Source organism: Acanthaster planci, linkage group LG16 (genome assembly GCF_054643075.1).
Source record: "Acanthaster planci isolate LZ-2023a linkage group LG16, COTS_SCS, whole genome shotgun sequence".
Taxonomy (NCBI): Eukaryota; Metazoa; Echinodermata; class Asteroidea; order Valvatida; family Acanthasteridae; genus Acanthaster; species Acanthaster planci.
Genome location: NC_141792.1, coordinates 10177872 through 10199504, shown reverse-complemented (window position 1 = coordinate 10199504; position 21633 = coordinate 10177872). Strand labels below are relative to the sequence as shown.

The following is a 21633-nucleotide window of genomic DNA, read 5'->3' as shown; positions in this document are numbered from 1 at the left end:
CCCAAGTAGTTTGATAAGTTTTACAAGGGTTGTTTTTGCACAGCCTGTGTTTATTTTGTAGTAAATTTTATCCGTTTTCACTAAATAAAGACAGTGTGTTTCTTACGCCCTGTCACCGGGGACATTTTTTCTACTGTGATCATGCTTCTGGGTAAAACGGCGTAAGCGCGCTAACGACCTTTTGCCGGCACAGGATGAGATCCTTTTCCCAGCTTTGATGCTGTTGCCATCAGCCATTGTAATCACTCTGGAACCTTGGTGCGATTCTTACCTCTGTGTTCCCGCAGATGTGCCATGTTATACTTCGGTGGCAGTGCACACAAGGCACATCAGTTGCTCATGGTGTGTCTATCATCGCCTACAACTCCTGAACCAATAACCCAAAGTTGGGGGAATGGGAAGCAGATGTGGAAATTATTTGGCCCTGCCTTTGCTGGTTGGTTCTAGACTGCATCTCTGGTCCTTGACGTGGAGAATTCACCCTTTCATTTGCCACTCCATTGAAGGGGGGGGGGATTTTGTCAACTGTAAATCCGTCGCTGTCAACGTTTTGAGTCCGGCCTGTCGACCTGCGAGTTGATGCATAGCTTGAGTAGAAGGGATGTTTTTCGTTTTAAAGTGCAGCAAGTTATTTACTTTCAGTGAAAGGATATTTCCCCTGGCTTCATATGCTGGTACTTGTATAATTTTTGCTTTTTATTGCTTGCTTTGGTCTTCCATTTGGAAATCTTGCAAGCCTGGAATTTGTTTGCTAATGTGGATTTATGGTTATCATCAACTGATTGAATTGTAATGGAGTAGAACATGTGTTTTTCATTTATAAGAAACAGGTGCTGGTTACCAGGGATTTTGTCTCACCATGGAGGAAGGAAAGGTCTCACTTTACAGAGACGTTAAGGTTTGATTGATGGAGATGGGGGGGTTGGATTCTAGACTTACTTTTGTATCTGTTAGTTTCTACCGTGAAACATGAATCTGCACTGGAGGGCCTTAAGAAAATAGGTCATTTAATTCTGCAAAACATTCTCAAAATGTTCAACTTGAGAAAGCCAGAATTGAGATGCCAAAACATTGGGGGGGTTGAGCTTGTATTTCAGTAAATGGTCCTCTAGGATTAACATCGTAAATTTTCAAAAGTCAGGCTTTGTTGTGTTTGTTTTTTGTGTTTTTTTCATTTTCTTCTCAAGAGTCACTCACTGATTTGTTACATTTAGATTTGGACCCGTGGAAGCTCTTGAGAAAGGCATTAGACATGCTGGTGACTACTGAGATAAGATTTATAAAAGGGCATGCTTTTTACTGCCCTAAAGGAAGTGGTCAAGATGACTTGTTTTTCCAAAATTTTATCGCCACAGTCTGTTCCCAGTTTACTTAAGACTCGGGCATCCTTGTCCCCAGTAAAATTAACCTCAAACAGTGAATCTTAGGCTGACAAAGAAGACTGGTGAGCGTGCTCTGGAAATCCTTGAAAAATCATGGGTATTGTTTGGAGACTGACAGACCGGTAATAACTTGGAAGTGTTAGGAAAACTCGGGCGTAATGGTTTTAGATTGGCTGAACAATTCTTGATGACATTGTGATTGTTGTCTCGGTTGAGATATCAAGATTACTATACAGTAATCAGAGGGATGGATTGACATGCATAGTGGTAGACTGCCTTTATCTCCAACCTTACCACAAGAAGATTGGTTTTCCTTTACACCAGTCTGTCTACAGGATTTCCCTTTCAAACAAATTGTCTTGAGCATTGCCAACACCTGACCGGATCCCTCCTGGGCTGCATTTGTCAGGCGGAGGTAGGGGATCAAGGGGTGCCCCATTGAGATATCTAATGGGTGGGACATCAGGGAGTGCCCCACTGAGAAATCTAATGGGTCGGACATCATGGCAGTATGGGCCTACCAGCAACTGGGGAGTGCATTTGTGGGGGTCTGGGCAGGGGGCCAGGGCAGGGGGCCAAATGGTTAGGACATCTGTCCTGCGTGTATTTTTTAGGGACCAGGGTCTGGGGCTGCAGTCGATCCAGGGAGCCAATTTGGTGGAGGTGCTAATGCCTGCATTGGGTAATCACAGAAGAATTTGACTTTTTCCGATTACCAGCTAAGACCGACTGAATAATGCTGTGCATGTTGTTATGAGTGGTTTCTGTGTAATATGGGCAGGGTTCTCGCTGCCTGGAAAAGTCATGAAAAAGTCGCGTAAATTTGTTTTTCTTTTCCAGGCCTGGAAAAGTCATGGAATTTTTCAAACACTGTGATTTCTATTATCAGAAATAAGCGCATAAATTAAGTGCATGATTTTATTCACGACTTTAAAAGTCCAGATGGTCCAAGAAGTTGCTTTATCGAGTCATGGATTTTCATAATGTGGCCTTGGAAAAGTCGTGGAATTTAATTGTCCTGAAAGCACAGGAACACTGTATAAAGTTAGCAGGTGACGTAACTGAACAATATTTTCTGAAATGTCATTGCTGAATATTGGGCCAAATGTATACATATTGTTTCAAAAGAAGTGGCAAAGAGTGCAGCATTTCAATGAAACCTACCCAAGAAACTGCAGATAAACGAACGTTGAAAACCATCTGTTCTCCTAATTCGACATAAATCTTTAGATACAGTTTGATTTCTCTCAGATTGCTTAGTCTGTAGTTTTTCCGGGTCATGAGCACGACCTGTAGGTATTACTGTTGGCTTTATGTCAGAAGCCAAATAATTTTCCGGTCATCGTCGGGTGTCACCTTCTCAGTTCCATTCCGCTAGAATTAGAAACCATAACTTGGCCATCTGGTTTAGTCAACATTGACACAGGCACCCCAAGACCCCCACGCTCAACTCCCTTTCACCCCACATCTGTTCATGGCACCACTGTTCTTTTTTTTTACGGGGGGGTTGGCTGTGGCAAAATGTAACTTTGTGGTCTGTTCTCATCAATATTTGAGGACTTTGGAGAGACTGTTTTCATAATCAGAATCCTTCCTTAGAAAAGATCTGCATTTTCCTGTCACTGCAAGTAGGTCAAATTCCACGATATCAATTTCCAGCCAGTTTCTGGTCTTCAGCATGTGTAGTGTTGAATCTTGTATTCAGGGCAAGAAGTTTTTTCGGCGGCTACAAGTACCGGTGGAATGGCAGTTTTCTTGTCAAGCATCACTCGCCCCGGAGACCAGTGTTTCTTTCCGGCCCACTGACTAATCATAACTTGACCGTTGGGTTACTGTCAACATTAGCATAGCTGGATGTATCAGGGAGGGACAGTCCGCCCACTGGTATGGTAACTTTTTTTTTTTCCCCTGCCTCGATTGCGTGCTTAGCAGCTTGGCTGAAGTGTTGAAGTACAGTGTAGTGCTCAACCAACAACGGGATTTTGTGGCAACAAGGTTTGCAACAACTCTCTCGACTCAAAAGTGTGACCCCGGGGTCTTATGTAAGCACACACTCGGTCCCGGCCAAATTTAAGACACTCAGTTGATGCAAGCGGCTTTGCCCTCCCGAAACCTGTTGAGGTTTGTTTCCTGCGTGTATCAACATTGTCTTGGAGGGATTTAGGAAGTATCTGGGCCGTGAGCGGAATACAAACGGGGAGCGTTTGCTCAGGGCAAGCACACGCAACCCCGTTGAAGACAAAACAGGACACCTGCTCCCCCAATGTGTTTGTTTCTTTCGCAGCAAGCGTCACTCGGACGAATTAGTGGGGCTTCGCTGCAACAGAAAATAGCAGGTGGATTTGTCGGAAATCTGCTCTTCTAAAAAAAAAAAAAACAATGCATGCTTGTTGTCTTCAGTTTTAGATCGGCCTGTTTGCTCAAAGGTAGGATGCTGTCTTGACCGTAGCTAGTTTACTCCAAAGAAAGTTGCCGAGTAGCGGAATGTTTGACAGAAGAGGGGGAGAATTATTGAAGCCGTTATTTTGACTGGTAGGCAGGCACACAGCGTGTCATCCTGACCCTGAGATCTTCTTACACAGCCTCAGCATCGTAGGAAATTGCTCATGGTTCTGGATATCTGCTCTGTGTCAAAGGTTGAAGAAGTCTGCTGCCCTTAACCCTGATGTGGAATGCCGTGTTTGACAGCCAGCGGATGCTTCATTTTGCTGTTTGGTCGTTCATACCAAGTGATAAGTGTTGATTCGTCGTCTGATGAAGTCCAGGCTCCATTCAGTCAGTGCACGGACATGTACGTGTACCTCAAGCATTTTTGGGATCAGTGTTCCTTGCTCGGTTGGCTGCACAGTTGAAAGACAGTGTACAGTCCAGGGTTCTGAACTTCATCCCTACTAACAAAACAGACTGTCAAGTGGTTGTCAATCTCCAAAGCTACACTTGTGAATGCCACCGGTTGACTGGTCGCCGCCGACGTCCCAATGGTGGGCACACCGATGGGCAACTCGCAGCTGAAGTCGCCGGGTTGCTTTTGTCTGCCGCCCATCCTGTTTGCCCGCTCCACCCGATGCCACCCGCAGGTGGCCGATCTCAGTTACCAGAAGTCGGCCGTGGAACTGCACATACACGCAAACTGCTGCCGAAGTATGTAATCTGAGTGTAACATCACTCATGCTAGAAACTCCATTGATGTAGGCGTTTGCTTTTGAATAACAAAATGTTTATTCGTAAAAGTCTGTAAAACTATTTAAATCCTTCAGATATGCAGTTGCCGATGTACAAATATAAGGAGACTTGTCCAAATCTCATTTATCATTTGACCATATGCCTATTTCTACTAACTGTGATCCACATGTTCATATTTTGTTTGTGCCCGGTCTTCATTTCTCCAATCCTTGCCCTTAGATTGTATGCTTTTCGAAATATCCAGAAAAAAAATTGATTGACCAAAGCATCCAAAAACGTATTTGAATAGTCGAGTTCCATTCCTGTCCTCTTGGATTTTCCTGTCCAAAATATTTGTGCCAAACACCATGTCTTTCCTTTCATTTGACCAGCCCAACGGCAAACCACCAGCCACTCATCCCCTCTCAGTAAATCCCTCCCGAAATCCTCCAGGACTTCGGTAGATTACATGTACATTCCCACCCAGCCTGACCATGCTCCCATCGTCACGCAGGATTTAGCTCTGCAAATAATCAGACCCGTCATCTTTTTCTCCCCGGCACATCACTCGCCACTCCCCTCAAGCTGGTCACTCCGTGATGGGGGGGGACCCTCAGAGCGGGCCACCCTACCCTTTGATGCAAGGGAAAGTCAGAAAGTCTGACAGTTCTGTTTCATGTTTGACAGAGACTATTAGGGCCTCATTGAAAGCAAATTGTTTAATGTTCCCACTGACCCCGAACAAATGACATCAAAATTTGATTCCTGGGTGGGTGCCAACCACTGAGGTTGACAGCACTGTGGGTAATAGCCAGGGGTGTACATGTAATTCCTCAGGAATCTTCCTGATTTGTGGATTTGTAACCCCCCCCCACATTGTTGACTTCTAGAGGTTTAATCAACTGCATTTTGCTACTTTGTTGTACTTCGTTCATAACAACCAAGTGTAAGATGCACACAATTGGAGCCATGTGTGAGAGAGACTTTTGTACAAGTAAAAAAAAAGTCTGCTTAATTTTTTCACCTTTTTGGGGGATTTCTCTTCAACTTCCAATCTCCACTCGACAGAGCAAATTTTGTGGGTAGCTTAGGGTAGAAATTTGCCTAGCCCTGAAAAAATTTTGCTAAGCACAAATGCCTCACCAGTCGAAATGCCACACAGCGACTGGTCTTCTACTTATTTTCTTTTTCCTTTGCGTGCAGGTTGACTGAGGAACATTTTGTGTAGGTCACCCTTGCTCCTCGGGTCGCGCATTCATATCCCGCCTCTGTCAAATCTCTGCTCTTGGTACAGAACCTTGTATGACATAGTCACGAAAAGTTTTGAAGTTACACATGCACTGCAGGTCACCCTGTCCCCAGGGTGACCTGGGTCATGTTTCGGCCATGTTTGAATGCCGAAAAGTCTCAGCCCTTTGATTGTTCTGCCCTCAAAGTCTGCTGCTGAAACTAAGTTCTCTCTTCGCAGAGCTGTCTGTGCAACAGTGACGCTAGCATTCTGAGTTTGCAGTCGTAATTGATTTGGGGGGGGTATGTTTATCTTTGATTTCCCTGCTGCAGTTTCTCGTCCAAAGAGGGACCACCATCGAAGCGGTCATGGATACGAAAGCTCGTCAACGTTAATGAGCAGCGACATAGAGTCCACCAGTTACTTCGATTCCACGGACGATGACAGCAGGTGAGGATTCACTGGTTGTGTCAAACTTTCAAAGTTTTTCAAGATATATGGGCTTCTCAGTCATTTTACATGTTCTGAAATCTGACAAGCTGTGGACGTTGCACTTTTCATAAATGATCTCAAAAGGCAGCTTGAAGAAAATATATTTGAGATTTGTGTGAAAGATTATTGTTGCTGCTATGTAGAATTGAGTTTAAAAGCTGAGTGCTTAACTATTGAATCAAGGTGTTAAGCTGGCTAATACTTGAAAGCATTCTTTTAAAAATATGCCCAAAGTGCACATGCCCAAAGTGCCCGACAAATTAAAAATCAATTTGATGGTGCGGTTTACAACACAGGTGGGGCCCTTTTGTTTAAGCCGGTAAAAAATATCAAATTGAGGGGCTGTGAAAATACACAGAGAGAGGTCAGGTCGCTGGGACAGGAGGCTGGCATCCAAAAAAACCAAAACCAGGCCCGGGGGGATAGTGATACTAGCTGGAGATGGCCTGGTTTAGAATGGCCTGGTTGTGGGTAGTTTGTGACAGGCAGAGATTGGCTGTGAAAATAAAACAGTCTGTTGTGGAAATGTGAAACCCTGGCTGGGGTGTGTCAAAAAAACCAAAAAAAAAACCTGAAACAGATGCAAGTACTTGGCACGCAGATGAATTCATATCGAAATTTTTTATGTAAACATGTATAATATGCCGCTTATCGTCAAATATGACATTTTTTCAGGGGTGTGAAAATTCTGCTTTTTTGTCTACATGTTGACCTTCAATTTCAGCCCTTTTGTGCACCTGCTGTGTACAAACATATGGGGACTTCTTACGTTTTAGCATTTTGCTAGCTGTTTTCAGCTTTACTTTTAAGTGGCCACTCACACCCCTGATTTTTAAGATTGGACAATTTTGAACGGGGGATTAAAATGAAAAGTTCTGTCTTTGCTTCCTTTCCATTTCAAATCGTTGCTTAAGTGAGGGGGAAAAATCTGTTTTATTCAACTCGATTTCAATTCAACTCGAACAAAGATTTTGTTGCTAGTGGCCCGTGTGGTATAATGCACTCCAGTGCTCCTGGCTCTATGGGGTGTGATGTTCTACGTTGTTTGGTTAGCCCTGACATTAGAAAGCCGTTTGGGAAATGCAAAACAAGCCCAAGCTTTCAAGCCGGTGTGTTTTTTCAACAGAATCCTAACCAAAATAAGGCCAGGAGGAAAGTCAGCGATAGGATGTCCTTGTCAAAATTGCATCTGTTGGGGAATTTTCAGGATTTTTTTTTTCTTTTGGTTGGAGGGGGGTGGATGTAAAAAGGACAATTTGGGAACGTAAAGGGGGGGAAGAAATTTCTGGGGCTTGATCTCAATGGAATGGGGTCACTCAGAAAGAGACTGACCTGATTTGTGAATGTCCTTTGTCAAGGGGGACAAAAATGTTTCAAGAAGTTCTGTGAGAGGTTAACCTCCATTAGTTTTCATGAATTTGTTTTGTGTTGACAAATTTTGTGGTTGTGCAGAAAAGTGAGTAAACAGGACTTTGTGGGTTAAATACTCAGAGGGTTAGCTCGATTTATTCCTTTTTTTTTTTTTTGGAAACAGTGTTGTATCATTTGAACGTGTACCAGTACATGGCATCATACCTGCCGACCGTTCCCATTGAATCAGAATCATCCCTATTTGTAAGTTTACAGACTGCAAAAACTCGGAACATTCCGATTTCCAACGAAATTGAAAAAACAATAATTAAAACATGAAGAGTCGTGGCAAAAGAGGGCGCTAATGTACAGGAAAAAAAGAGAGCGCCATTGGCTTTTTTTTTCATCGGTCGCCATTTTGTGTGGCGACAGCGCATCCCTCCCATCTTACATGTGACTTCCGAATTCCGTCGTGCGCATGTAGTCGTGATGAGGCATGTCAGGTGATGTTAGCTATAGAATTGTTGCGGGGAATTAACAAGTTTGTACAGCCATATGGAGACGGATCAGAAGCCAAAACGCTTGCAAAGATTTAGGGGCGAATACAAAGTGCAGTTCCAATTCATAACGACATCACGTAAGGGTGAGTTTTTCGCATTCTGCAAGATTTGCAGGTGTGATTTGTGGATCTCTGCCAGAGGAGTAAATGAGGTGAAGATTCACACGAGTAAAGAAAAGCACAAACGGAACGCGCAAGCTGAAATCGCCGTTGGGAAGTCGAAAAGAATTACCTCTTTTCTCCAGACAGAAGATCTGTCAGTAATTCATGCAGAAGGTGAAGTTCAGCTCAGTGGAATACTTTGTACTTGCAGAGCGATTCGGTCTAGCAGCACTAGTACCTAGGGAGTCCATGGAAAAATTAGAGTCTGAATTCAACATGTGTGAAATAGACAACCAAGTAGAGAAATCTTTGTCCAAGGATGAGTCAATGAGACTCATCCTTGGACAAAGATTTTGTTGAAGTCTCTGTTCAACACCCCGCACCAAAACAAACAAAAAACAATTAAAAAACAATTTTCTCTTGGCACTGTATTACAGTGATCATGTTTGAAGCCTGTGGTCACTGGCAGAATAAAAAATGACCACACGTGTTTTATTTTATTTGGATTGTTTTTTTTTTAATTTTTTTCTTTCTCCTTGCAGATTTAGTAGTGCAACAGAGCGCAGCAGCTCCTCGCGATTAATGCGCAGTAAACACAGGAAACGACGGCGGAGACCGCGCATGCCTCAAGTCCAGCGTGTAAGTGGGATTTTTTTTGTCTCTTCAGCTCAATCATGAATAAGGCTCTCTCTTTTTTTTTTACAGCACACAGTGGAAAATTATTTTATTAAAGTCGGTTTTAATTGATTATGTTGTGTTGATAGGAACCAATACTTCTTGGTGATCTCTTGATTTCTATTCCAAAATAAAAACTCAGATCTTCATATGCCTTGCTACACGTACAATGTGGTTCTTTGACTTGTATGCCTGAACCTGTCAGGCATTGGGATAAGGCCATGTGGAAGACAGCTCTTGGTTTTGTGCTCCGACAAAAAACATGGCAATCACGCAACTTTCATTTCTTTCACAGGCCTCTTCTTTTAGCAGTATAACAGACTCTACGATGTCGCTCAACATTATCACAGTAACCTTAAATTTGGGTAAGTCTCGTTGCGTTACCTTCACATGGCATGGTGCCTGATTTTTTTCAAAGCCCTGCGTATTGCAACAGCTGTACCGTGCTTCATTTTGATTACAAGTGATAGTTTTGTACCCTTAGTTCCACCACAGTGACGCCTAACGTTGATTTTGTTCCTTTTTTTACGAATGCAGACAAAATTAACTTCTTGGGTATAAGCATTGTCGGTCAGAGCAACAAAGGCGGAGACGGCGGAATCTACGTGGGCTCAATCATGAAAGGGTGAGCATCATTGCTACTACATATAAAGGTTACAGAAACGAGGTTTCTAAGTTACCCTTGTCGGGCTGGGGGCTGAATATCCATTTGGCTGGATAACTGACTCTGATTACACACTGACTGATGTGAAAGAGCGCTGTTCCTTTTGGGAAGAAGTTGGTTGTCAGGTTGGCACAGTGGTATTTTTCCTTGCCTCCTACCACCCTGGCCAGGTTCAAATCTTTCCTTTGCCGGTATGTGGATTTGGGTTTCAGTCCCTACTCAATTCCATGGGTTCCCCTGGAATAGCTGTCTTGTTTCTCACACTCCTAAAACTGATCATTTCTTCATTGTCTTATCTGCCAGGGCCCACGGGGAGAATAGATTATTGGGCTTTACCCTGATGAAATAAACGATAAATATGCTTTTCGTTCAATGACTCCATCATTTCTTTATGCCACGGCTGGTTTGAATCCATGTCCGGGGAAAAAAATTGCATTTGCATGAGTATGACCTTTGACCCCTGGACCGCGATGCAAACGTATCGAAATGTATTGTCTTCCTCCCCCTTCAGAGGTGCGGTTGCGGCAGATGGCCGAATCGAACCGGGCGACATGATTCTCCAGGTCAACGAGGTCAGCTTTGAGAACATGAGCAACGACGATGCTGTCAGGGTACTGAGGGACGCCGTGCACCAGCCAGGGTAAGAGCAGTAGAACTGTGTCATGGGCAGGCAGGGAACCAGTGAACTGTTCCGGCTTCATTAGCTGTTGATGGCTGTTAATTGCCGATCATCTTTTGTGAACGGAAAGTGTCAAAGAAGATTATTCTTTTATAGAAGATTAAAAAAACAATTGTCCGGGGTGGGATTTTAACCTGTGCCCTCTGGACCACCATACTGGCAGTCTTATAACACAGCCCTGGTGTTGGTGGTTCTACCCATTTGTCAATATCTTTGTTCAGTGGGTGCTAATCTGGAGCCATAAAGCGCGAAGCACCATGATCGGTGAGGTTGGGGTGAAAGCAAGGCAGTGATCATAGTATTTCATTCTCTCCTTTTTCTTTTAACAATACAGGCCAATCAAACTAGTAGTAGCCAAATGCTGGGATCCTTCACCCAAGGGCTACTTCACCATCCCAAGGAGTAAGTAGAAGGTTCTTTTGATTTTACCAGAAACAAAAGCTGAAGTAATTTTAACCCGGTGGTGAAAAGTACCGGAAACCGATCAATCAATTACCATCATGTGAACTGATCAGTATATCAGTTAATCGCTGATGACTGGACTAATCCCGCGAGATTATCATTATTGCGGTGCCACCATAATCACTTGTGCTCTCTGGAGCTTGTGGCAACTCACAACGCCCTATCTGCTCTGTTTGGGAACAAGAGAGGGCGCAACAGTGATGGTCCTCCGGTGGGAACTCACTGCGTTGACGCGAGACGCACCGAGCATGCGCGACCAGTATCAACGTGAAGGTGTGGTCTTTGGGTATGGGTCGTGGGCGCGCACAAGCCCAGTTTGGAAGACTTCCCCTCCAGCCTGTCTCTTCTGGACTGATGAGCGTGGACTTCAACTTTGGGGCAGTTTTTTCAATAGGGGTGCTTGTAGTGCCCGCACTCCCTCACCTGTGTGACCCTGCGGTCATGGCTGCTCATTCGTGTCACCGAATAAGCCAACTGGAATCTGAACTTTCAACTTCTAAAAAAAGGAAATCTCATATTGCCAACAATAAAAACGAGACTCAATCAGAATTATTGCCCTTTTTTTCTTCTTTAGGTGAGCCTGTGCGGCCGATTGATCCCGGGGCGTGGGTGGCCCACACCAACGCCATGAAAGTGGCCGCGTACCACGGTCAAGCGGGACCAGTCAGTCCCTCCATGACCTCCATGACCTCCGGCAGCTCTTCACTAACCAGCTCAATCCCAGAGTCCGAAAGTGAGTCGATGATTTTAAGTTTGCCTTGGTGACCACAAAGTTTTCAAGTTGACGTCTCCTAAAAAGTCAAAACCTTTGGAACAGTTCAAAGTGAATGTTTGTTGGGATCAAGTTTCTGTTCCCGTGAGGCAAATGCGTAGGATGCTGAGCAAACAGGGTATTAGCCAAGAGAAATCAGGCTGCCGAGTAACAGGTTGTACCTTGAGGACCACCGCGTGACGATATCTATGATGACTCGGGCTTAGCACAAAATTTGTCTAATTCCTCTCTCCTCTTGGCTTCTCGCCCTAGCAGGATTCGAGGACTTCGGCCCGCTCACCATCAACTCGGACCTCATCACCATCGTGCGAGCCATGGCGGCGCCGGACTCGGGGCTGGACATCCGAGACCGCATGTGGCTCAAAATCACCATTCCAAACGCTTTCCTAGGTGAGACGAGACAAGAGCCCTGGGCTCCAGGCCCCCCACGGTTTAGGTGCTAATGAACTACCATGAGGCTTCAGCTGCGTCTGACTTGAGCATTGTATGACTGAAACTGAAAAGCTGTAGCCCTTGACAGCGATGCCCGTGTCGAATACAGCCTTTCTTAACTAGTGGCTTAAGCCTCGAGCCATCAAATTTACATGTACTAATATAAACGGACGTATTGAGTCTTGCATTGCATGTGGCCTTTCAAAAGTTGCACGATTCTATCAACTCAAAGAGTCAAATTGGCTCTTCATCATTATTGTCAGCCACGGCACTGCACAGGTAGGAAGTTGGGCAGTCACGTTAATTGCAACTGTCAACCTATCCAAACGTTTATCTCGGTTGAAAACCGGTGTTAGGTTCAAGTCCACTACAGGTCTGGTCTCAGGTAAACCACAGATCAGTTCATCATTCCTGCTGTAAGCAAAAGACGAAATCCTAAATAACTAAGAAAAGCATTTGTCACAGTTTATTTGAAAGGACGCAATGCGACTGTGCAGCAGAAGATCTATGAAGACTTGTGATGGACCAGATGGAAACATTGGTACAAAGCCAGCCTGTCTGTATTTGGTCCAGACAATGAGCCCCCACGCTGGTCCAAGAGAGGGCGCAATTTTCCCAACAACAGACTCCTGTGGTTGGAACTGCACGTTGCTTGTTCACAAACGAATATGAAATGCATGCGTCATGCATGCGTCACAGTCGCCTCGCCACCAGCAAAATGAACAACCCCAACCAACCTTGCTCTGTTCAACCAATGAGGGGGTGCTTCTGCTCAAGGCGGATACCGCCACTACTCGAACACCATTACTCCCAAGTCTGAAAAACCAAAATTCATCCTCCCATCCTTTGGCAGGTTCTGATGTTGTGGAATGGCTGTACAGTCGCTTGGAAGGCTTCTCCGATCGGCGAGACGCCAGGAAGTACGCCTGCAACCTCCTCAAGGCGGGTTACATCCGGCACACCGTCAACAAGATCACCTTCTCCGAGCAGTGCTACTATGTCTTTGGCGACCTGTGTGGAAGTGAGTGCACCACAGGGGTGGTTTGATTCCTTTAGAGAGTTTCCAAAATAAAAAAAGGTTAAAATGTTAAGCAGTGGCTGCCAAGCCAGCGACAAGTCCATGGCTCCTCCAAAACTTTAAAACTTATGCCTTATCTCACTGTAAGTTATCCTGAAGTTTCTTTCTCGAGAAATATTAAGTTTCAGAACATAATGCGATATTTGTGTTAAGTAAAGCCTAGTTCAAATCAATGTTGTCTTCGAGCGCATCACAAGTCCCTGTAAATCCCTCACAAGTCTTTCTATCTTTAGCGAATTCACAAGCTATTCAAATAAACTGTGACAAAGGCATTCTTTTGTCACTGTTACTCTTGACTGGCCTTGTAAAGGGACTTGTGACTGGACTTGTGACTGGACTTGTGAAGGGACTTGTGACTGGACTTGTGACTGGACTTATGACTGGACTTGTGAAGGGACTTGTGACTGGACTTGTGACTGGACTTGTGACTGGCCTTGTGAAGGGACTTGTGACTGGACTTGTGACTGGACTTATGACTGGACTTGTGAAGGGACTTGTGACTGGACTTGTGACTGGACTTGTGACTGGCCTTGTGAAGGGACTTGTGACTGGACTTGTGACTGGACTTATGACTGGACTTGTGAAGGGACTTGTGACTGGACTTGTGAAGGGACTTGTGACTGGACTGGTGAAGGGACTTGTGACTGGACTGGTGAAGGGACTTTTGAAGTGACTTGTGAACGGACTTGTGAACGGACTCCAGTACAACACTGGTTCAATTGTGGACGGTTTTGTGTCAAAGAGGATTGCAGTCTTTCACTTCACTTTCTGTTCCACTATCAGAATGGAGAAAACAAGTGGAATGGTGACTCGAACCAGCACTGAGCTGATTTTGTGCTGGTTAAGAGAAATCAGTCTGAAAAACTTCCTGAGATAAGTTCTCATCTCTAAGCAATACGTCTGTCATTCTTTTTTTGTAGACATGGCTTCCTTGTCCCTCGGCGATGACCCTCCCGAAGTGGACAAGGACACCCTGGCGCCCCTCCCACAGCACTGGATACCGCCTGGTCAGCTGCCGCCCAACATCCCCACAGCCCCGCCCCTCGCCTACCAGCCTATGGGCTACTCTCAGTTTGACACGGCCAGCTACACCAGCTTTGGGAACGGGAGCGTGGGTAGTGCCGGCAGTGGAGGTGAGCTGGCCTTTTTTTTTATTCTTTTTTTTTTTCAGCTTTTGTGGGACAGTGTAGACCTCTAGGGCGATGCTGCCCTTTTTGTCTTGTTCCCTGTAGACACACTGGCAATAGCAGTGTTGTATCCGAGTCCATTACAAGGCCCTGCAAGTCCCTCTAAGTCCATCACAAGTCATGTTGTCTTAAGCCAATTCACAAGCCATTTAAATGAGCTGTGACAAAAGCATTCTTTTGTCATTGTCGACCCTGTCACTTATGACTGGCCTTGTGACTGGCCTTGTGAAGGACTCGAATATTACACTGGGCAATAGTAATACAACCTCACATATTGATAAAAAGGGACCAGACTAATTTTCCTTCCAGCCTCAGGCTGCATCCGAATCTCTTGTCTGGAGCTAGGTCTAGGTCTTCGCTCCATTGGAAATGCGAGGACAATAGACAATAGACCTAGCCATAGCTCTGGAAGCCCGTTTCAGACACGGCCTTCTGGCAGAAGAGGTAGAGGTAGAGGTCTGTTGTAGAAATAAAAGCACTGGGCTTCCACTGGACAAACTTCACAGTGATACAAATCTAAAACAGCACTGTGGTGGCTGTGTCCTTGAGCAGGACATTTCGTTGCAATTGATTTTCCATGGCAGGAAGAAATTTGTTCCTTTTTATGTGTCAAGCCTTCCTCGCGTTGGTTTATTGAGCTCCTAACTGTTTCTTATTGCAACCATAACAGGAAGCAGTGGTTCAGGCCACAGCCAAGACCACAAGGAGCGGAAGGGCCGAAGTAAAGGTAGCTCTGGCAGCGAATCGGACGCCACGTCGATTATCAGCCGGTCGACAGCACGGGGCGACTTGCCAATGCGTGGAGAGGGGTCCCTGCGAGGCGACACACCCCCCATGTCCGTCAACTCCATGCCCCTGGGCGGGGCCATTGCCCCGCCGATGGGCCAGATGACAGGTATCGGGCCGGTAGCGGGACCCAGCCCGACCCCCGCCCTGGCCGGCAGCGCCGTGGGCCCCCTGCTGCCCCCCATGAGCCAGGCTGTGCCCCCGATGGGCCTGGGGCCCGTCCAGCACACAGTGCCCATGCCCAGGCCGCTGGGCACGATGCCGGAGGACTTATCAGGCAGTAGGCAGTCCTTCCGGATGGCCATGGGTAATCCCTGTGAATTCTTTGTGGATGTCATGTGAAGGTTCGGGTGGGCAGGGTGGGGCTGGTGGGCGGGGCTGGTGGGTGTGGTCAGGGTGTGGTCAAAACCTTGTCTGGTCAAAGTATCGTGCGTACACTTGTTGATGCCTTGTCCTCCTGTCACCCATTCATTTTCATGTCTTGTCTCCACCCTCTGCATGTCATTTTCTCTTCTGTCGCCCACTTCATAGAGCTGCCTATTACACAGAAAACAAAGCTCCTCCTCCAAACAAGCTCAGCAGTACTTTTTTTTTCTTTTACTTGGCATGAAACCCCGCCCTCTGGGCATCCTAACTGATGTAGTGCATTTTGTTTTTGCTGGTAGTTGTTCAAAAGTAACCCCGCTATATTTTGCTTAGTGAGTTGTCCCGCTAAATTTTCAGTTCAGTTTCATTTTCTTACCTATTTTGCTGTCGTCGTATTATTTTTTATTCGTGCACATTTGCCTGCCAAAATTCCGCTGCTTGAGTAAAGTTCTGGTTTAACCTTTTTTTTTTTAACCTTCCGACACTGTGTTTCCGGAATGCCATTTGTGATATATTAATCAAAAATTCTGTCACAGAAGTAACAGCAGTACTGTGTAAATTAGACACCTACATATTTTTACTGGGCTGCTAACCCTAACAATTTTGCTAAGCAGAAACTGTTAATCTGATTGAAATCTGATAATCGGGAATGTGCACCAACATGGAGATTTTTGCCTGTTAATCTGTTTTACTTAACCACGTGTAAGATACCCAAAAAGAAAGTCTTGCTGAGCAAATAAACTCTCTCAGCCTGAAACAAAAGGCCGGCTATCATGCAAAAAGCAGGAAGCGGTGTGCCCTGGTACTAGCAGGGAACCAGTCATATTTGCTAAGCAAAAGACGAATCTGCTGAGCTAAATTCTTCTGCTGTGGCAGCTCTCTGAAAAACTGGGCGCCTGGTCTCTTTGGTCTCATCCCTATTTTTTTTTTTGTCTTTCTTTTCTTGTCTCCATCTCACTTCCAGGGCTTGCACAGGCCAGCGAGATAGCAAGAATGTAACCCTTGTTGCCGGGGAGACCACAAGGTAATAGAGAGAGAAAAACTATGTCGGCGGACCAGCCCCCCTGCTGTCTCTCACTCTTTCTCTCCGGACACTCTATCCCCCCCCCAAAAAAAAATCCCGGAGAAAGTTCAATTGAAATCTGCTTGTGCTGCGGTAGTTGCATAGAACTCAAGCTTGGAGAACGAATGCTGTCGGCCCAATTTTTTATTTTTTTTTCAGGACGTGGACCATTTTTAAACATCTGTCACACTTGAGAGTCTAACATTCCACACAGTGGCATTTAAAATTCCAACCCCCAACCCCCCCCCAAATCATTCAAATTTCTGCCCACAAATGATGCTTCTGCAGCCCTGTCATCTTTCTCTTTCTGTGTTGTTACCCCCCAACCCTGTGTCGTCTTTGTCGTACCTGAAGGTATCCACGTTTTTTCTGTGAGTGTCCTGTTTGTCCTGTTGCGTTTCCTCCGTTCCTCTTCACTTTTCCTTGCGTTTGGAGTGAGACTCACTCATTTCATGTAGTGCGGCGGTAGAGGGCGCTTTTTGATACCCGCACACGCAGCCCTTTTGCCGCTCTTGCAGAACTATGCACAAGAGGGCAAAGGTCAAAATGTGTACCCGCTGTCCCATCGCACTGTGCCGTGAATGGAATCATTTTGGGGGTTGTTACGGGATCGTATTTCATCCGCTTGGCAGCCTAACAGCAATGATCAGAGACTCTTGTTTAATTGCACTTCAGTCCACCACAGTAGAATCATATTCCAATAATCACTAGCGTCATTTGTAGGGTGCTTGTCTTCAGTGTCCAGCGTGGAATTTTCTGACGCACTCCATGATGGAAGGCGGCGTCACGACGCAAGTTGGCACGCCTTTTCCTCGGCTGGAAAAATGAAGACTCCAATGTGCCCTCAGCTGCCGTGTTGCATATAGCCCTTGCCCCAGTTGGGGGGTCGGGGGGGGGAGTAATTTATGTACATTTGGCCCTCTTGGACAAAACGTCTGGGACCAATAACTGGTACCCGCAGGTATTCGTGCAGGAAAGCAGTGCAAAAAGGTGAGAACACCACATGGCCACCAACTCGATGTATTTATGTGACTTGTCATGCCTTCTGCAAATAAACCGTTGTAAATTTTGTTGTCTGACAGAAAGAGCACTTGCAACTATTCACAAAGTATTCAAGTTAGTTTGGGGGAAAAAAGGGAAAAAATGACGAGGCATCTGTATTTAAGATTAATTCAGTGGTGTGTCAGTGCAGGATGATGTGTGTTAGCCGTGTACAAAAGTGTATTATTTAAACAGGATAATAAGTGTTGAAGCTGTGGTTCTTCTAAGTGTCTTTTTTTTTCACAAGACTGAGGAAACGAAACAAGTTGGTTTTTTTTTTTGTGAGTGTTGTTGGGGGAGATAAGTTGTGAGGTTTTCATTGTTAAGGTCGCACAAGTTCACGCTATTCATGCGAGTACATGCAGTGGAATGGTTTGTAATGTCGCAAAAATGATTGGACGTTACTGGCAAGGATCGCACAGGTATTCATCCCGAGCTCCATTTGTCGGAAATGCCCTGCTTTAAGTGGAATCTGTTTTCTGTGGCCACCTTTCTGTTAATGCCCTGACATGTGTTGAAACCAAAGCGTAGCCAAATGTGAAGTAGCATGGTACCCACGAAAAAGTGCCCCAGTTTGTCGTTTGTCTTGACCTTGGCACAAGACCAAGATGGCCACCGCAAAGGTCATTCAGTTCAGTAGTGCATATAACTGTAGTTTATCTGCTCCTGTTTTTTTTTTGGGCTGATTAATTTCTTTAAACAAATCCACCATGATTTTTATGAGTAAAACGATGATTCAATCATGTACGTGCCATTTTTAGATATGTATTCTCTTTTACAACAAATCTTGTTCTGGCAACTTACAGACACAACTTTCTTTTTTTTTAATTACAACTTGTCCAGAAGAGGACGAAAAAACATCAATCAAGTTTTTACTACGTGTGATTGGATATAGAAATTGTACATGTCTAATTGTATTCAATAATATTCAATTAATGTCAGCAAATTTTGAATTGAAAATTGTCAGTTTTGTTTTAGATTTTTTTTTTTGTAATTAAGAAAAAAATCAGTATTTGTAATTATGATAATGCACATTGTATTTCATAAATGATGTGTAGAGTCGAGATGCAAAAAGTGATTTTTAGCTCAGTGGTTTTGCCCTTGACCATCTTCAGTACTATCTGGTGCAAAACAGAGTTTCCAGACGGGGGGGGGGAAATTTTCCTAAGATGTGTGTGGGAGTTTTTAAATCACTCCCTTCATCCGATCTGGGAAAAACCAAAAATTTTGATCCAGTACTTGGACGTAGACGCGCACCATTGTTTATGAAAGGAATGAAGCCACACATTCAGTGGTACTTCAGTGGCCAACCTCATGTGAAAAGAATTTGCCAAAAGTTATGTTTGTGACATCTGTATTCGCTGTAACGCTTAGATGGTTACCGGCACTGTAAATATATAGCTGTTAGAAAGGGGGGGGTGCGTATGTTAATGGATCGGACTGTATGTTGACTTTGTTGTAAGATTCCCCCCCCCGACGAAGCACCCACAGACACAGTGTCCCAACAGGTTTGAGTTGCAACACGGTCCTCTTCTTATCAGTGTAGAAAAGCATGTTTTTTATATGTTTAATGTAAATACTTGTTTAGATTTTGTTTTAAATAGGAAAAAATCATAAACCTGTGTTACTTTTGAAGTCCTATTTATTGGGTAATTTACATTTTACCAGGGCGGGATCGAATAACGTAATTCTAATGATGGGGTGTATAGAACTTGTGGAATTCTTCGGAGTGAGTGACAGTGGCATATGTTCCAGTATATCCAAAGAAAATCAGATGTACTCTTTAATGGGGGGGGGTTGTCGGACAGACATGGTCTCCGAATGTGCGTTAACCAGTGGCCATCGTTTCGCTGAAAATCCGCCGCCCTGCTCGTCGAATCATCTTTAACACAAGCGACATTACTTGATTATTGTAAGATAGCTTTTCAAAAGATATCTGTCAACTGCCAATCATGCTAGGGTTTTTATGTTCTAATAGTTTTTGGCTTTTTTTTTAACTTGCGGGCAATTTTTGGTCTGTTTTAAACGAAGAGCAAGTGTTATAGAAGTAGGTTTGCAAAGATAGTAGTACTGAAGGAAAAAAACTGTACTGTAGATCCCGTATCATATTCTACGTGTGTGAGTTAAATGTTCGGGTTGATGTATGTTCCTTTTCTCTTCCATCGAAAAGGTAGTGTAGTTCCACGCTGACAGCAAGATGACCACATTTTCAAATCATGGTTTCTTTGATTGGCTCTATGGCGGTTCCGCTGTAAACCCCCCCCTCCCGTGAGTCTTGCGAATTGTCACCGCTTGAGTGAACCATTTACCTCCGAACAAAGGCAACGGGAGCTTCAATCTGTATTATGTCGTCGTTTGACATCAACCACTTTTCCTGAGTGCCATCTCATAGATATGTCTGATACGTTGTGTTGTCCCTATCAAGGTTTTCAGTTCAACAAGGTGCGAGAATTTTCTCCAAGTCACCGAGGAGAAAGGAACCCACCATTCCGTAGTTTGACTTGGGTAATTTCATGGTGCTGCTGTCATTTTCTGCCGAGAAGCTCTGACAAATTAGTCCAAAAGATGCAGGAATAAACTCCCACAAATCGCGCCATTCCCGTACTACACCGTGGATTTTTTTCTCTCTCTCAATTAGTTGCCAAGCATGGGCCATGTCTTGAATGTGTCGAATATAACTTGATGTGCTCGAGTTGTCGGTAAGACACCCATTTGCCTATCAAATAGGATTAAAGGAACACACATCGACCAGTATTATGTTGAAGCCCGGATGTGTTCACCAAAGACGTAACAAACAATTTTAAGAAAGGAAATAGGCTTATAAATGGCCTTGCCTGTTTTTTTGTTCAGTTTTATTCATTTTTTGTAAAGTAATTATGACGTAGTTATGAGCTCGGTATCTGAGTAAAAAGTAAACACGATAAAAACAAAACCAGTGTGGAGTGTGGTTATTTGGCGTCGAAGGTGAATTCGCTGGCAGATCTAGGCTCATCAAACTAACCCTTTTGTATTACAATGTCAGGGTGCAAACCGAAATGTGTTGTTCTATGTGTCAAAATTTGCTTGTAAGAAAGAAAAAACGCAAATAACGACCGAAAACGAAATCCCACTGTTTTCCGTCCTCTTCTGTTTTGTTATTAATGCTTGCGAATAAGTTTATTAAAATATGGAAAAGGTCCTGGGCTCTGAAGAGTTTCCAAAATTAATGGAATCCATTAATTTGGAACACTTTTCATTACTCGTATTGCACTTACTCCCGCAGTCGATTCATTCCATTGCATTATTGACACATACGGGTATTACCCGGGAAGAAATTTAATTCCTACAGCTCTAAATTTAATAGTACGAATCACCAATATTAAGACTAAAACGAGCTCGTAGGTGTCTGTAATAAATTCAAACAAAACCCCTCCCTCTGTTCTGCCCCCTGAACATTTTCTTAAGGAATATTTCTGAGTTCAGACGTTGGCCCATCAATCTCCAAGATTAATTTATGCAACATCCCAAACCCAGATACCGCTAAGAAATCATAATACGCATGCGCGAAATCCAGCAAACTTTCACCAAAGAGCTGTCAGCGTTTTCGGATCCTCACCGTGAATTTTTTAAGCATATACACTCTTTTTGATGGGGATTATTAATTGATTTAATGATTATGTGAAAGAGTCGTCAGGGAATCTTTGGTTAGGGAACCAGGCTTAGATGTTACTTCTCGAACACCTCATATGCAGCAAGGTATGAGACGGAGAGAACCCCCCCTGCTTTGTGTTGGTCATTGTCTCGCAGGAATCTGGGGAATTCCTTTCAGACATCTTGGGGGATGTGTTAAGTAACAATAGTCTGGAATGTGTATAGGGATTGGACATGTTGGGGGGTACCCCTCGGTCTCATTTCTTGCTGGGTATACCTTATCATTACAAAGGTGAAGACTGAATTTTAATCAATGTATGGTTTTGTTACGGTTATTTGAAATTCAAGGCTGCATGCGTGCCATTGTGCGTGATCTGAGTATTACAGTGGAAAAAGTGTACATTGCTTTAAGGACGGTATGTTCAGTTTTCGCAGAATTGGTGTCAAAATGACCAAGAAGAGTTACTCTAAAACTCGTAAAGGTTCAACTTCTGAAAATATTGCATTGCGACGATATTGGAAA

At 44.3% G+C, this 21633-nt stretch overlaps 1 protein-coding gene across 6 annotated transcripts in view; it reads left to right on the top strand.

The window, feature by feature from the left end:
* LOC110978958 (segment polarity protein dishevelled homolog DVL-3-like) overlaps positions 1 to 20412 on the top strand; it is a 64067-nt gene extending 43655 nt beyond the window's left edge. For 2 of the 6 annotated variants that reach the window (XM_087147155.1, XM_087147153.1), the window contains 12 exons: positions 6105 to 6222; positions 8818 to 8914; positions 9246 to 9315; positions 9488 to 9575; positions 10126 to 10254; positions 10628 to 10695; positions 11330 to 11488; positions 11780 to 11917; positions 12813 to 12980; positions 13958 to 14170; positions 14895 to 15317; positions 16341 to 20412. In XM_087147155.1, coding sequence (XP_087003281.1) covers positions 6105 to 6222; positions 8818 to 8914; positions 9246 to 9315; positions 9488 to 9575; positions 10126 to 10254; positions 10628 to 10695; positions 11330 to 11488; positions 11780 to 11917; positions 12813 to 12980; positions 13958 to 14170; positions 14895 to 15317; positions 16341 to 16375 — 1706 coding nt within the window. In that variant the 3' untranslated portion in view covers positions 16376 to 20412. Of the gene's footprint in view, positions 1 to 2510; positions 4524 to 6104; positions 6223 to 8817; positions 8915 to 9245; positions 9316 to 9487; positions 9576 to 10125; positions 10255 to 10627; positions 10696 to 11329; positions 11489 to 11779; positions 11918 to 12812; positions 12981 to 13957; positions 14171 to 14894; positions 15318 to 16340 lie in introns of those variants that run through there. The other 4 variants (XM_087147157.1, XM_087147158.1, XM_087147154.1 and 1 more) reach the window with 4 other exon arrangements.
* The last annotated feature ends 1221 nt before the right edge of the window (positions 20413 to 21633 follow it).